Raw genomic sequence first — 14,411 nt, forward strand, 5'->3', positions numbered from 1 at the left:
TGGCAGGGATGTTGTGAAGCCCATGGCTTCAGGATTTACATCCATAAAGTTTTACATTAATGCACATTATATAAATAAAATATTTTTAACATTTTCTTGTTTAGCTATCTCCTACCATTCTGTTTAGGGCTCAGAATAATTATTTAAAATTTCAAAGAAAAGATGCAGAGCAATTCTATAGCTTGTTAAATGAACTTTTCAGTACATTGTTTTTTACATCATATTGATGTAATGATAGAGGGAATCTTAAGCTGGGGAAAAAATCTATATGCTAAAAGTAACCAATTTGGCTTTATTCAAAGGATTTGCTGTTAAAATCAGTTTCATTTTTTCATTAGTTGCTTCTTTTGGTTCAGATCAGGTCTCACAATAATGATATAGCATTTGGGGGAAAAGATGCAACCCAGTAATCCAGCTGCTGAAGCCAAAATGGAAAAGATCTCTACAGCCACCATATATTTTCCCTTGGTGCTCAGATAAGTTGGAACAAATGACACCCAAACACTGCAGAAGACCAACATGCTGAAAGTGATAAACTTGGCTTCATTAAAGCTGTCAGGTAGATTCCTAGCTAGGAAAGCCACCGTGAAGCTGACAGCAGTCAAGAACCCCAAAAAGGACAGAACTGTATAAAACATGGTGGTTGAACCTTCATTACATTGTAGGACAATTTCTTCAGCCATGGAGCGCATGTCAGAATCTGGGAAGGGAGGAGAAATTGCCAGCCACACTATACAGATGTTAAATTGAGCCAGGAAGCAAGTTAAGATAATAGTAGTGGCCATCTTTTTCCCCACCCATTTCCTAACTTTGGAGCTGGGTTTGGTGGCCATGAAAGCAAGGACCACTATAATTGTTTTTCCCAATATGCAAGAAAGAGCTACAGAGAAGATGATGCCAAAGGCAGTTTGTCGCAAGAGACATTTAACTTGGTCAGGTTGCCCAATGAAGAGCAAAGTGCAAAGGAAAGAGAGGAGGAGGGCAATGAGAAGGCTATAGGTGAGATTCCTATTATTGGCTTTAACGATAGGTGTGTCCTGATATTTAATGAAGATCCACAGCACCACAGCTGAGATGACAGAAAAGGAGACTGCAATTACTGCCAAAGAAATCCCCAAAGGTTCTTGATATGTTAAAAAAACTATACTTTTTGGAAGGCAACCATCCTTCTCCTTGTTTGGATATTGATCCTCTGGACATGGGAAACAGTCATCTAAGTCTGAAAAAGAGACCATTCATGAAAATATTATTATTTTGAAGCATCTTCATTTCATTTTCTGTATGCCCTGATTTTACAGCATTCTGCAATTTTACTTAGCTCTCAGTTTGATTATGGAATCCCTTTATATGGTGCTGCCCATATCAAAACCATAACTGGTCTACACTTAACTCACTCAGTTCTATTACTCCTTCTTGTACAGTACTTGCTCCTAGTGGCTTACCATATGCAATTGAGGTTTCTGGTTATCACCATTCAATCCCTGAATGTCACTGACCCAAGTTACAAGTTTGACCACCTCTCTTCAATGGTATCTGTCTTTCTCAATAAGCCCAATAGGTGGGCATACTCCAGATCTTTTGTGTTAAATGTTGTGATGTGGGAGTTCACAGTTGAATGTGGTCTGTACCATCCAGCCTTTTCCAATACTCTTCAACCTGAATTACGACGCATCCCTAAACTTTTATTCTTGTAGGAGGCTGGAAAATTTTGTTGTTCCCCAAAAGTGTTGGAGTACGTTGGGTATTTGACTCAGGAGGATGATTTTTCTGGCAATTGGTAGGAAAGGCGAGTTTTTAAACTGTTATTTCTGTTTTGAAGATTGTGGGAAGCCTCTTAGTCTTATTATATGAGATAGACAACCTTATGAATTCCAGAATCATTCATTCAATCAATCAATCAATCAATCATTCAATCAGTTTACTCTTTTTTATTTTTTTCAGTGTCCAAACTGGAGTGGATTCTATATGTTAAATGTTTTTTTTTCTGAAATAATAACGGTTTATAATCTTTCAATATGATGTGACGGTCAAGATTTTCAATCACCATAATATGAATTAAAAATTCAGCCCTGGTTTATATTTATTATATCATTGATAAATTTAATATATTCCTTTGCTTACCCAATTGGTCAGCTATCTTTCCTTCTGGACAAAGTTTACAGTCATAGCAGCAGGAAAATTTTACTTCCAATTTTATCTTGCTATGGCCAAGAGGACACTCCTTATTACAGATGGAAAGTGGTAATGTCTATTCAGAAATAAAATGAGAATTCACATATAGAATTTATTTGGGGCAGCTTGTTCTCTTCATCAATTGTATACACATTAACTCTTTGTATATAATCCAAACAGTGGGATTGCATTTTCCAGTTTTCTTCCTGATGTAAATTCCCCATTGTGTCTTCAACTGCTTCTTATTTCATACATATTACATTAATCAATAGAACTTTCTATTGGGGCACTATATCTGAAGCTGATGTGGGAAAATCTGTAATTCTGGATCTCTCAGAGTATGCTCTGCTTGAGGTCCCATTTTTTGTGGGGGTCATGTAAAAGCAAATCAAATTTATTCATATAAAAATAATAAATACTTTAACTCAGCAAAAATATAGGGCCACCTAATATGCAAGTGTGGGGTTACCATCCCATACAAATTAATAAACATAATATGTAAAATTCTGCCTTACAAATGTTGAAACAGATAAGAAAGAATTTTTCCATAATACTCCTTCCCTCACTGTTTAGTTTATAATTTATTATTAGAATAGTTAATAATAATAATAATAATAATAATAATAATAATAATAATAATAATAATAATAATAATAAAGTTGAAAAGTCCAACCCCCTGTTCAGGCAGGAAACCCTATACCATTTCAGACAAATGGCTGTCCAATGTGTTCTTAGTAACTTCCAGTGTGGAAGTATATATATATATATCATCTTCTTTAATTAATGTTCTAGGTAGTGAGAAATCTTATTTGAAATGCTGCTGTCTTATGATTGGATAGTTAGATGATTAGATAGATAGATAGATAGATAGATAGATAGATAGATAGATAGATAGATAGATAGATAGATATTATCCTGAGCAAATATTCTTTGTTTTTACATCATATATTAGAATATATTTTGATATATATTCTATATATTTGATGTGATTTTATATATTTATACATATATTTATGGTTTTATTTTAATATTGTGTACTAAAGAGCCCTGGTGGCGCAGTGGTTAGAATGAAATACTGCAGGGTACTTCTGCTGACTGCTAGCTGCCAGCAGTTTGGCAGTTCGAGTCTCAGCAACTCAAGATTGACGCAGCCTTCCATCCTTCTGAGGTCGCTAAAATGAGGACCCAGATTGTTGGGAGCAATATTCTGTCTCTGTAAAGTGTTAAGAGAGGGCTGTAAAGCAATGTGAAATGGTATATAAGTCTAGGTGCTACCCAAAGTTGTCTTGTGGTGACAAATTAAGTCTTCAGTAAAATTTCATCTTTTTCTGGGGAGGGGGACATTTTATTAAAAGTATTAAAGTTTTAAATGGAATATAGGAATTAACAAACTAATGCAGAATAAAAAGAACAGAGAAAAAATGAAACAGCGAAAAATAGTGCAAGAAATTGATAAAAATAGAAAGAAAAAGCTCCCAATTTATTTTTACAACAATACAAGAATTATTACAAAGGTATCTCTCACTCTAGGTTTATCCAATTTTTTCAATCATTGAAACTACAGCCCATAACTGCCTTTTCTTTCCTTTCATACAAAAACATATCAGCAGTTTCTGGTCAATTATAACTGAAGATATCATTTAATTTAATCATTTCAGAATGTTCCAACTTCTTCACCAACCAGAGGAGGTTATTAAAAAGTTATATATTTTAGATATAGAAATCTTAAGCCATCTATTTGATCCCAGTAAAGGAGAATATTCCTTGCTCTGGGTTGAACTGAATGGTCCCTGGTGTTCTCTGAACATGATACCACAATGATGATGTTACCTAGTTTAGGTAATAAAATGTCTGCAAAAAACAATCAAACTTAAGAAGCACCAAGGATGCCCCCCCCCCAAGAGACCTCTTTGACTTTAGTAGTTTGTGTTCATGTCACATTAAAAAAAACACCCACTCACTCCTTTGGTCAATCAAAGGGCCTGAAGACCTCTTTCTGAGAACTGGCCTGGAGCTCCAAAGAAGATGTATCATTCTGGGGGTGGTTAAAGGACTAAAATAAGATCCCACCTCCTCCCCATGTAAATCTTAGTCCCTTCTTTCTAATCCTTTCAATTTGAAATAAATTTTAATGTCAATATTTATTGTTCTAAGTTTTCATCTTTCACCTAAGGTTTATGATTACAAGCCATCTAAATATGAGCAGTATATTGCTTTAATAAATAAACAATAATATAGGTAGTCTTTGACTTACAACCACAACTGAGCCCAACATTTCGGTTGCTAAGTGAGACAGTTGTTAAGTGAGCTTTGTTCCATTTTACAACTTTTCTCCCCACAGTTGTTAAGTGAATCACTGCAGTTGTTGAGTGAATATGGTTTCCCCATGATTCAAAAAAGGTGATCACATGACTCCGGGATAATGCAACTGTCATAAAAACGAGTCAGTTTCCAGGCATCTGAATTTTGATCACATGGCCTTGGGATGCTGCAACGGTTGTAAATGTGAAAAATGGCCATTCCTCATTTTTTTTCAATGTTGTAACTGAGACTTGTTACTAAAAGAACTGTTGTAAGTCAAGGACTAACTGTGATCAATAGCATATGGATTACTAAAGATTTGCTTACTCTTAGTGTTGCTGTAGTTGTAGTTATTTAAACATTTACTTGAACGGATCAGTGGCTAATAATTTCAGGAACTGGGAAGAATGAGACAAACCTGGTTAAATATGAGAGGCCAAACGGCTTCTTTTTCAGATATGGTGAGGAGCTTGTCTGGGGGAGCCATGGGGTCGATCTCTCCAAGTTGGACTTTCAGAAAGGACTTGTTTGGAAATGTGACCCAACTGAAAATATCATATCCAGTTTCTAATTCCCCATTGGGGCCAAAGGAAACCTGTTCTCCAGCACTGTTGTTAAAGGAGACTTGTTGCAAAAAATGGTGCAGCTAAATGAAGAAGAAGAAAAAAAAGACACTGAAAACTATTTTGAATCTTTGAAGGAGATGGAAAAATCTCTATTTCTTTCTTTCAATTTGGTCTAGGCTTAATGAAAAGTAAGCTGTTCAGATCTGCTTCAGTCTACACCAATTTCAATCTGGTAAAGATATTTTTATCAAATGCATTTTCTAATCTCTGGTGAAAAACTGTCAAATGAGAATCCCAACACAAAATCAACAAAGGGAGAGATCTGAGGGATCACTTTGCTTTGATTAACCATTTCAGAAATTGTGAATTCAGTGTTCTGCCATATAGTGTAGGCAAGATAGAGAACAGCCTGGTGGCCTAATGGTAAAGACTCTTCCTCCCATCCAGAAAGTTAAGAGTTCAATCCTAAGAAGCGGCAGATGTTTCTCAATCAGGGTGCAAAGAGAAAATATTTGTTACAAACTTCTTGTGGTGTCAGGAAAGCTTTCTTGGCCAGTAAACACTCAGTTCCATTCAGTTGCCCTGACTTTACCCCAAATTCAGGGATTACAGGATCTTAAAAAGGCACTTAGTGTAGGCAAGATAGAATTCTCTGAGATAGAAAATTCTGGGAGAAGATAGATTTTAATTCCTGTTACTTTTGTAAAAGAAATAAAGTAAAACAAATTAAACTTGCCTTTTTCTTCGTGTGATATATTCACAACTTTGCTGTTCAATTGAATATTCCTATTTTTACAGATTTCTTGTCATTTTTATAATTATTTTTATTCCCTTTAAATTTTAATGTCTGTGGAGATTATCATTCACCTATTTTGTTCTAAAATGCTTTTTCAAAAGATTACAGGACTTTCTCTCTTTTTCTCTTGAAGATATTTTGTTTCTCATCTAAGAAGCTTCCTCAGTGTTAACGCTGAGACAAACCGAACTGAAGCCATTTTCATTTTGTCTTCATTGTCATATATTTAGTTAGAAGAAGGAGGATGTGCGTGAAGTTTTAAATTAGCCAAAACATTTCACGTGTATGGGAACCAAGGTTATTGCTGATAACATTTTGGCAGAATGTCTGGTTTTCAAACAATTGGTGCATGTGATTTATGATAACAATTTGAGGTGGGAAATGAAACCAAGGGGGAGGGGGATTTAGTCTTGGGTTCATCCTTGTATGTGCTGTTATGTTGTAGCCAAATAAAATTATTCTTTAAGGAAGAAATGCTTGCCTTGAAGTTCTTTTAAATGGTCTCATCTATCAGAAACATGACACTCAGTTCTGAACTGAAGCAATACACCTTCAAAGAGAAACAAATGAAGTCCAATTGCATTTTGAAAAAGCACTTTGGGGAATCTTTGAATTTTCGTAACTCCAAAATCCATCTGATTAGGAATAATAATGCTATGCAAGGAAGCTTTTGAGTATTTACATTTAAAATTGTCAAATATAATGGATTGAATAAGATCCCGTACATACCATTTTAGACATAAAATGAAGTTTTATGTCACGTATTTCTAATTGTTTCTAGATCTAAGCTTTATATTTTCATATATTAATTTTATTTTCTTTGATATGAAAATATCAAGTATTTCCATATAGTTTTCAAATCTATCTTTAAAGCATTCTAACAGTTAACAACAAAGCAAAACATAAAACTGGTCTCCTATGCTGGTACCTAATGATTTCCCCAAATTTTCTATTAGCCAACATTACCTGCCAGGGTGATTGAAGGAAGACCCTCCATCTCCTCTCATCCATTTTTTGACCCCTTTTATGTTTGGAAGATCCCAAGGCCTTCAGAGCATGTGCCACAGCATAGACTGCATTGTAGATGCTACAACTATGTACATTCATGGTGGTCTCAAAGACAGAATTAGGAAGAGTCTCCAGCTTCTCTTCTCCAGTGCAGATCCTTTCAGCATTCCCATCTGTAATATCACTGAAGAATGAGCATTCAAATGCATCTTTCCAGAAATCCCTAATAAATCCATCATCTTTTTCTAAGTTTGGGTTTCTCGTCTGCATAAATTGTTGGAACCCAGTCAGCTCCTTAGAGTGAATTGCAAATGAAAGAGCACCATGGAGAAAATCAATGGGCAACTGTCTTTGCATCCGAATGGAAGTGAATTCCATCTGGGCTGTCATGATCCAAACTTTGGCCTTTCTCTCCTTTGGAATATCATCATAATTGGAAAGATAGATCATTACTCTGAAAGGTATCATGCCTGTAATTCCAGCACTTAAGATGACTGCAATGATTGTACTCTTCATTATTACTTTGAATATTTTACTTACATCATCTATCCACTCAGCACCTTCATTACCAAAGACCATTTGGGGAAGACATTCTATAAAGTCAAAGCAGATTCCTTTCTCTGAAAACATGGAAAGGCAATTTTGAATGAACCTGTCTCTATCTTTATCATACAGAGAAACTAATCCAACCCAGGTCCATCCAAAATGCAACAATAAGTGCAGTATTCCTTTAAATTGATGATACTCATCTGGGAACATCGATTTGACAAATATTGCTGTTTCAGTATTTATCTGTGGAGCTGATCCATATGTGATCTAAATGGAGAAAATCAGAAGAACAATGGAATAAAGGGTATCTTCCAAAATAAAGAAAATAAAAATGAAAAGCAAATCATATCTGTTGATTTAATCCAATCTCTGGGTTTGAGTGGGATACAAAAATAGGATGTTTAAAATTAGTTTTACATGACATCTGCAGTTTTGCTCATCAGGTAAAAAGGGACAGCCTTATGACTTACTCATGGTTTTGCTCAAATATTTCTTTTCAATGAGCGAATTTTTGAATAGAATAAATAGCTGGTGAACATCTCATATTGATCCAAATTTGTATCTCACCTGGGGAAATTTGTAGTTGCACAGAATGATTGCCATGTTTATACAGCTGTTAATACGGGCTCCTCCAATGACTGCTACTGTATTGGTCAGGTCATTGCATTTGTAGTTTGGTATAAATTTATCTTTTGTAGATAGAAATTCCATTGCCAAATGATAAGTTGTAATTTCCTCATGGCTGTCAGTAGCAATGTGAAAACCAAGGCTAACATTAGGTAACAGCCCATTTTCATTGATCTCCTTTACAGCAAATGCCAGAGCCAAAGTGTGCTGGTAATTATGAGTGATGAACCTTCAGGGCAAGGTATAAGCCTTGTCAATACATTTCTGTTTCAGAATTGGACAGCTTTTTTAATTAATACATATTTACTCATAAACATAAATTAGTGCTGATTGTTTGTTCTGGACACCGGGCATTTGGTCACTATCAAATAATAGCCCTAGATTGTATCAACCAGGAAGCACTACCCAGTTGTGGCTACTTAACATTGATTTAAAGCTACCATTTAATCACATCTCATTTGAAATACTGTGTACATTTTTGGTGACCTAACTTAAAAAAATATATTGATAAGAAAGAGCAATTCCAGAAAAGGGTAAAAAAAAATGGTGAAAGGTTTGAGGGACAAAAAAATATTAGAGGAACTGAATATATTCAGCCTAGAAGACAGAAGGAAATAAAGGACATGACTGAATTCTTTAACTATATTTCAAGTGTGAATAAGGTTCTAGAAGGCAGTATTCTCAATATTAATTAAAACATAAAACAATGGGGGCCTAATCTCAAACTGACAGAAGAGAAGTTCAAAGCTATTGTTAGAAAGTATTAACTTTACAGAAAGAATGGTAGTACCTCATAGCCAACTTTCAAAGGAGACTGTGTATCAATCACCAGTAACTCAGTTCAAACATGGATGGCATAAATACATTCATCATCAGAAAAAAAAAATCTGCTATTAGTTTTCTATGTTTCTATCTGATTTCAGTATTATCTATATCTTATCTGTATTTTCTAATTGAAGGAAGCCAGCTCCCTTTTATTTTCCAGATTTGTAATAACTTAAATTATACACTAAGGGTTTCCTGTTTGATATATGGATGAAATAATAATTAAAAAACCTCATCAAGATTAACCAGGGAGCTTCTGCAATATTTAGATTAGTCCAAAGAAGGATAATATTTTTAACTCTAGGTTGAAATGAGGCATCCTTGGTGCTCTTTGAGTTTGCTAGTTTTCTTCAGATGTTTCATTGCCCTAACTAGTTAATATTATCAGCACTGATGATGTTACCTAGTTAGCCTAATGAATCCTCTGAAAGAAAACAATCAAGCTCAGAGAGCACCAAGGACCCCTCAGATTCGTCCATCTTGTTACTTTCAACAAGAGACTTTGTTGAAGGAAGGAAGTTTCTTGAGGAGAATGAAAGTCATATACATTATGGTTAAAGCTAATAATATTCATCTCAGTTTCAAGATCAGTATTAGAAAAGATTAAGCATTTGTGCGGTCTAGAATTACAAATGACTAAATATGGTCAATGGATCTGATCAAATGAATTGACGAGCAAACAATATATTTAAGCATAAAAGTGAAAGAAAATACAGCTTTTTAGCGGGAAGAGGATGTGAGGTGTGAGGATGAGGAGAAGTAATAGGATACCTACTGGTATTGATCAAGGACATCAAAAGAAGGAAGGCTTTGAAAAGTGAATTCATTTATAAGAAACAGAACCTGATAAATAATAGCAGCAATGATTAAATCTCCAGATTGATAGTATTTGTGGACACTTGGGAGAGGACTACTAAGTTTGCAGATGTAGGGAGGAGAAATGCACATCATAGTTGGAAAAAAAAGTAAAACCAATGTTTTGAATATAATTAATTCACTATAATTTGTAACCATAGTAGACATCAAACAGTAGATCCTATGTTACCATTCAATTGAAAAGCTGACCATTCCTTAATATTATCTAAGATTAAGATAATGAATTTTGTCTAAAGCTAAGAAAATAAAGAGTCACAGATGGAGTACAAGTCCTTCTTTTTCTCCCTACATGCACTTCTGATTTTTGAAGCAGATATTAATGTTTTAATCTGTTGTCATAGTTTTTACAGTGTTTGCTGGAATTCCCTTAAGATTTGAAGAAGAAGGGACAATAACTATCCTTAGTTAGTAATCAGTAATCAGTACCATTCTTTGCAACAGTACTTTAAAAAATATCAGAATGAAACATGTTTATCAGGTCTCAATAGACATTGCTGCACTTTGATGAACCTTTGTAAGTAAGACATGAAGTAGAAAATAGGGGAGTAAGACTTCAGTTACACAAAAGAAAATAAAGCACAATTACAGGGGAAAAAAGAATGGAAATACACCTGTTGTGGTCATTTTGCTCACCAATGTCGCTTAATATTTTATACTTTCTTCAGTGCATTGTACCATGTTTTTTTAAAAAGAAAATCCTAAATTATTCTTTTTTAATGCTTAATTTAATTGATTAAATTGTATACTTCCCAGAGCACCTCTCTGACGGAGATGGGAAGTGAAGAAGAGTGAAATAAATAAATAAATAAATAAATAAATAAATAAATAAATAAATAAATAAATAACAGAATCTACCTTGCATTTTATAATATTTATTCACACTCTCGAAGGACATCATCATCAAGGAATGTAGAAATGGGGGTTGATCCTGTTCTGGTGAACTTATGCTTCCTTAACTAAGAGATGGGCATCTTCAGAAAGTTTCTTCTGCTATCTCTGTCTCTGAAAATCCTGCATAAATCAGGAGAACATTTGTGGTACCACCCATGGCATGCCAGCTATGACTATTTCAAGCAGATTAATGAGGCCATGTGTATTACTTCCCTTACTTTACCTTACTCATCAGCATACTATAATTCTTGGCACTCTGAATTCTTGGCACATTGACACTTAAATGTTTGTGAACCCATTTTAATTTTCAATATTTCTATATAAATCAATAAGTAAAGTGGGATCTGTTCTCCACACAGATTTAAAAATATATAAAGAAAACCCAGTTGAACATATGAGTCAAAAATTATTGTTGTTCATTTATTTATTGAGGAGTGCTCATACATAGAGGGTCAGACTGAATGGCAGACTATGACAATAACAATACAGGGATTCATCCAAATGAATGCAACAGGGAATTGGATGTCAATAATTATTGCCTTCACCATCCAGCTAAAGTCAAAATAATCAATGCTCCCTTTATGCATTAATTTTAGTAGGGAAAAATTAAATGTCATCCAAGGCTCAGGAATAATAGTGACATCAAAATTAAAGAAGTCACAATGATGGCACAGTAGTCATCACGAATAAGACTACATTCTCAGGGAAGCTGAGAAGAAGATCACCAATATCATCAACTTCAAACACTTCTCTCCACAAGCACATATCTCCTAGGCTTTTATGACTAAAGGAGAAAAAGTACACTTAGTCCCATTATTTCTGAACTAGCACCTTGCCTGCTATACCAAAGTGCCTCTCAGACTTGCAGAATTGTGGAAAGGGATGCTAATCTGAATTTGTCTGTACTTGAAAAATGATTAAGGGGAATATTGGGAGACCTTGAAGTGGCAAATTAGGCACTGATGTTATCCCTTAGATTTTTTTATTAACAGCATCTTGAAACACCCAGAAAGTTGAATAATAATAATAATAATAATAATAATAATAATAATAATAATAAATAATAATAATGTTGGAAGGAACCTTGGAGGTCATCTAGTACAACCCCATGTTCAGGCAGGAAACCCTATACCATTTCAGGATAATGGCTGTCCAATCTCTTCTTAAAGACTTCCAGTGTTGGAGCATTCACAATTTCTGGAGGCAGGGTGTTCCACTGATTAATTGATCTAACTGTCAAGAAGTTTCTCCTTAGTTCTAGGTTGCTTCTCTCCTTGATTAGTTTCCATCCGTTGTTTCTTGTCCTGCCTTCAGGTGCTTTGGAGAATAGCTTGTCTCCCTCTTCTTTGTGGCAACCCCTAAGATATTGGAACACTGCTATCATGTCCCATCATCCTTCTCTTCATTAAACTAGACATAACCAATTCTAGCAACCGTTCCTTATATATTTTAGCCTCCAGTCCAGTGATCATCTTTGTTACTCTTCTCTGCACTCTTTCTAGAGCAGACATGTCAAACTTGTGGCATCATGTGATGTCACACAACATATTGGAGCTTTTTCTCCATTGCCAACAATGGGGTGGGTGTGGTTTCCAGCAGTTTGACACACCTGTTCTAGAGTCTAAACATCTTTTTTACATAGTGGTGACCCAAAGTGGATGCAGTATTTAAAGTGCGACCTTACCAAGGCATTGTAAAGTGGTATTAACACTTCACGTCAATGTTTGGCTTCATATTTATCAGAGATGCTTTTAGTGTAATGGGTGATACAAAGTAGGCATTTTCTTTCTTTTTGGCAGGGATGTTTTGAAGCTCATAGCCTTCAGGATACATCATTTTTACATTAAGGCACATTATATCACTAAAATATTTTTAATATTTTCTCGATTCGCTATCCATTACTATCCTAATTAGGGCTCAGAATAATTATTTAATATTTTAAAGAAAAATGCAGATAGATTCTCTAGGTTGTTAAATAAATTTCTCAGTGAATAAGTTTGTACATCATATTGAAGTGAAAATAAAGGAATAATGCAGAATCTCAAACTGGGGAAAATCTATATGCTAAAAGTGAGCAATTTTGCTTTATTCAAAGGATTTTGTGATTAAAATCAGTGTCATTTTTTCATTAGTTGCTTCTTTTGGTTAAGATCAGGTCTCAGAATAATGATATAGCATTTGGGGAAAAAGATGCAACTCAGTAATCCAGCTGCTGAAGCCAAAATGGAGAAGATCTCTACAGCCACCATATATTTTCCCTTGGTACTCAGATAAGTTGGAACAAATGACACCCAAACACTGCAGAAGACCAACATGCTGAAAGAGATAAACTTGGCTTCATTAAAGCTGTCAGGTAGATTCCTAGCTAGGGAAGCCACTGTGAAGCTGGCAGCAGTCAAGAAACGCAAAAATGAAAGGACTGTATAAAACATGGTGGTTGAACCTTCATTACATTGCAGGACAATTTCTTCAGCCATGGAGTGCATGTCAGAATCTGGGAAGGGAGGAGAAATTGCCAGCCCCACTATACAAATGTTAAATTGAGCCAGAAAGCAAGTTAAGATAATAGTAGTGGCCATCTTTTTCCCCACCCATTTCCTAGCTTTGGAGCTGGGTTTACTGGCCATGAAAGCAAGGACCACTATAATTGTTTTTCCCAATATACAAGAAAGAGCTACAGAGAAGATGATGCCAAAGGTAGTTTGTTGCAAGGGACATTTGACTTGGTCACGTTGTCCAATGAAGAGCAAAGTACAAAGAAAAGAGAAGAGGAGAGCAATGAGAAGGCTGTAGGTGAGGCTCCTGTTATTGGCTTTAACAATAGGTGTGTCCTACAAAAAAGTCCCCAAAGCTTCTTGGTATGTTAAGAAAGTTATACTTTTTGAAAGGCAATCATCCTTATCCTTGTTTGGATATTGATCCTCTGGACATGGAAACAGTCATCTAAGTCTGAAAAAGAGACCATTCGTAGAAACATGATTGTTTTGAAGCATCTTAATTTCCTTGTCAGTATGCCCTGATTTTATAGCACTCTGTAAATTTACAGTTCTCCTCATTTTATTATGGAATCCCTTTATATGGTGCTCCCTTTGAAAACCATTTCAAATCCATAACAGGTCTGCAATGCAGTGTCCCATGCACTTAACTCACTTAGTCCTACTACTCCTACATGAGGTGTACTGGATCCTAGTGGCTTACCATACACATTTGAAGTTGCTGGTTATCAACATTAAATCCCTAAATGTCATTGGGCAAAGTAATAGATGAGACCAGAACTCTTCAATGTTATCTATTTTTCCCAATAAGTCCGATAGGTAGGCATGTTCTAGTTTTCTTTTTTGTTGTTGTTTTTAAATGTTTTCATCTGGGAGTTCAGAATTGTATCTGGTCTGTAGTATCCATCCTTTTCTTATACATGTCCACCTGAATTATGAGATATCTCTAAATTTTATTGTTTTAGCAGGCTGGAAAATCTTGTTCTTCCCCAAAGGTGCTGGAGTAGGAGAGAGATTGCCTCAGGAGGTTGATTTGTCTGGCAGCTGGTAACAAGCTTGAAATTTTAAATTATTATTTCTCTTTTTAAAGATTTTGGGAAGGCCCTTAGGCTTATTATATGAGATAGGCAACCTTATAAATTCTAGAATCAATCCATCAATCCATGAATCAATCACTTTTCTGTATTTCTTTTCAGTGACCAAGCCAGTGTGGATTGTATATGTTAAATGTTAAATTTACTTGATATTTGGACCATCTTTTTCTCTTTTTTTAGGTCACCATTTTTTTCATATTTGTTCTTAGTG

General features: G+C 35.1%; 1 protein-coding gene across 1 annotated transcript; it reads right to left on the reverse strand.

Moving 5' to 3' along the window:
- Positions 1-323: 323 nt before the first annotated feature.
- LOC120299454 (vomeronasal type-2 receptor 26-like) lies at positions 324-8,814 on the reverse strand. The gene is made up of 6 exons (XM_039324309.1): positions 8,810-8,814; positions 7,960-8,248; positions 6,802-7,659; positions 4,892-5,119; positions 2,122-2,248; positions 324-1,219 (listed from the first exon to the last, which is right to left on the reverse strand). The coding sequence occupies exons 1-6, from the start codon at positions 8,812-8,814 to the stop codon at positions 324-326; spliced, it is 2,403 nt and encodes an 800-aa protein (XP_039180243.1).
- Positions 8,815-14,411: the final 5,597 nt, after the last annotated feature.

This window comes from Crotalus tigris, unplaced genomic scaffold (genome assembly GCF_016545835.1).
Source record: "Crotalus tigris isolate CLP2741 ecotype Arizona unplaced genomic scaffold, ASM1654583v1 scf7180000024297.1652928, whole genome shotgun sequence".
NCBI lineage: Eukaryota > Metazoa > Chordata > Lepidosauria > Squamata > Viperidae > Crotalus > Crotalus tigris.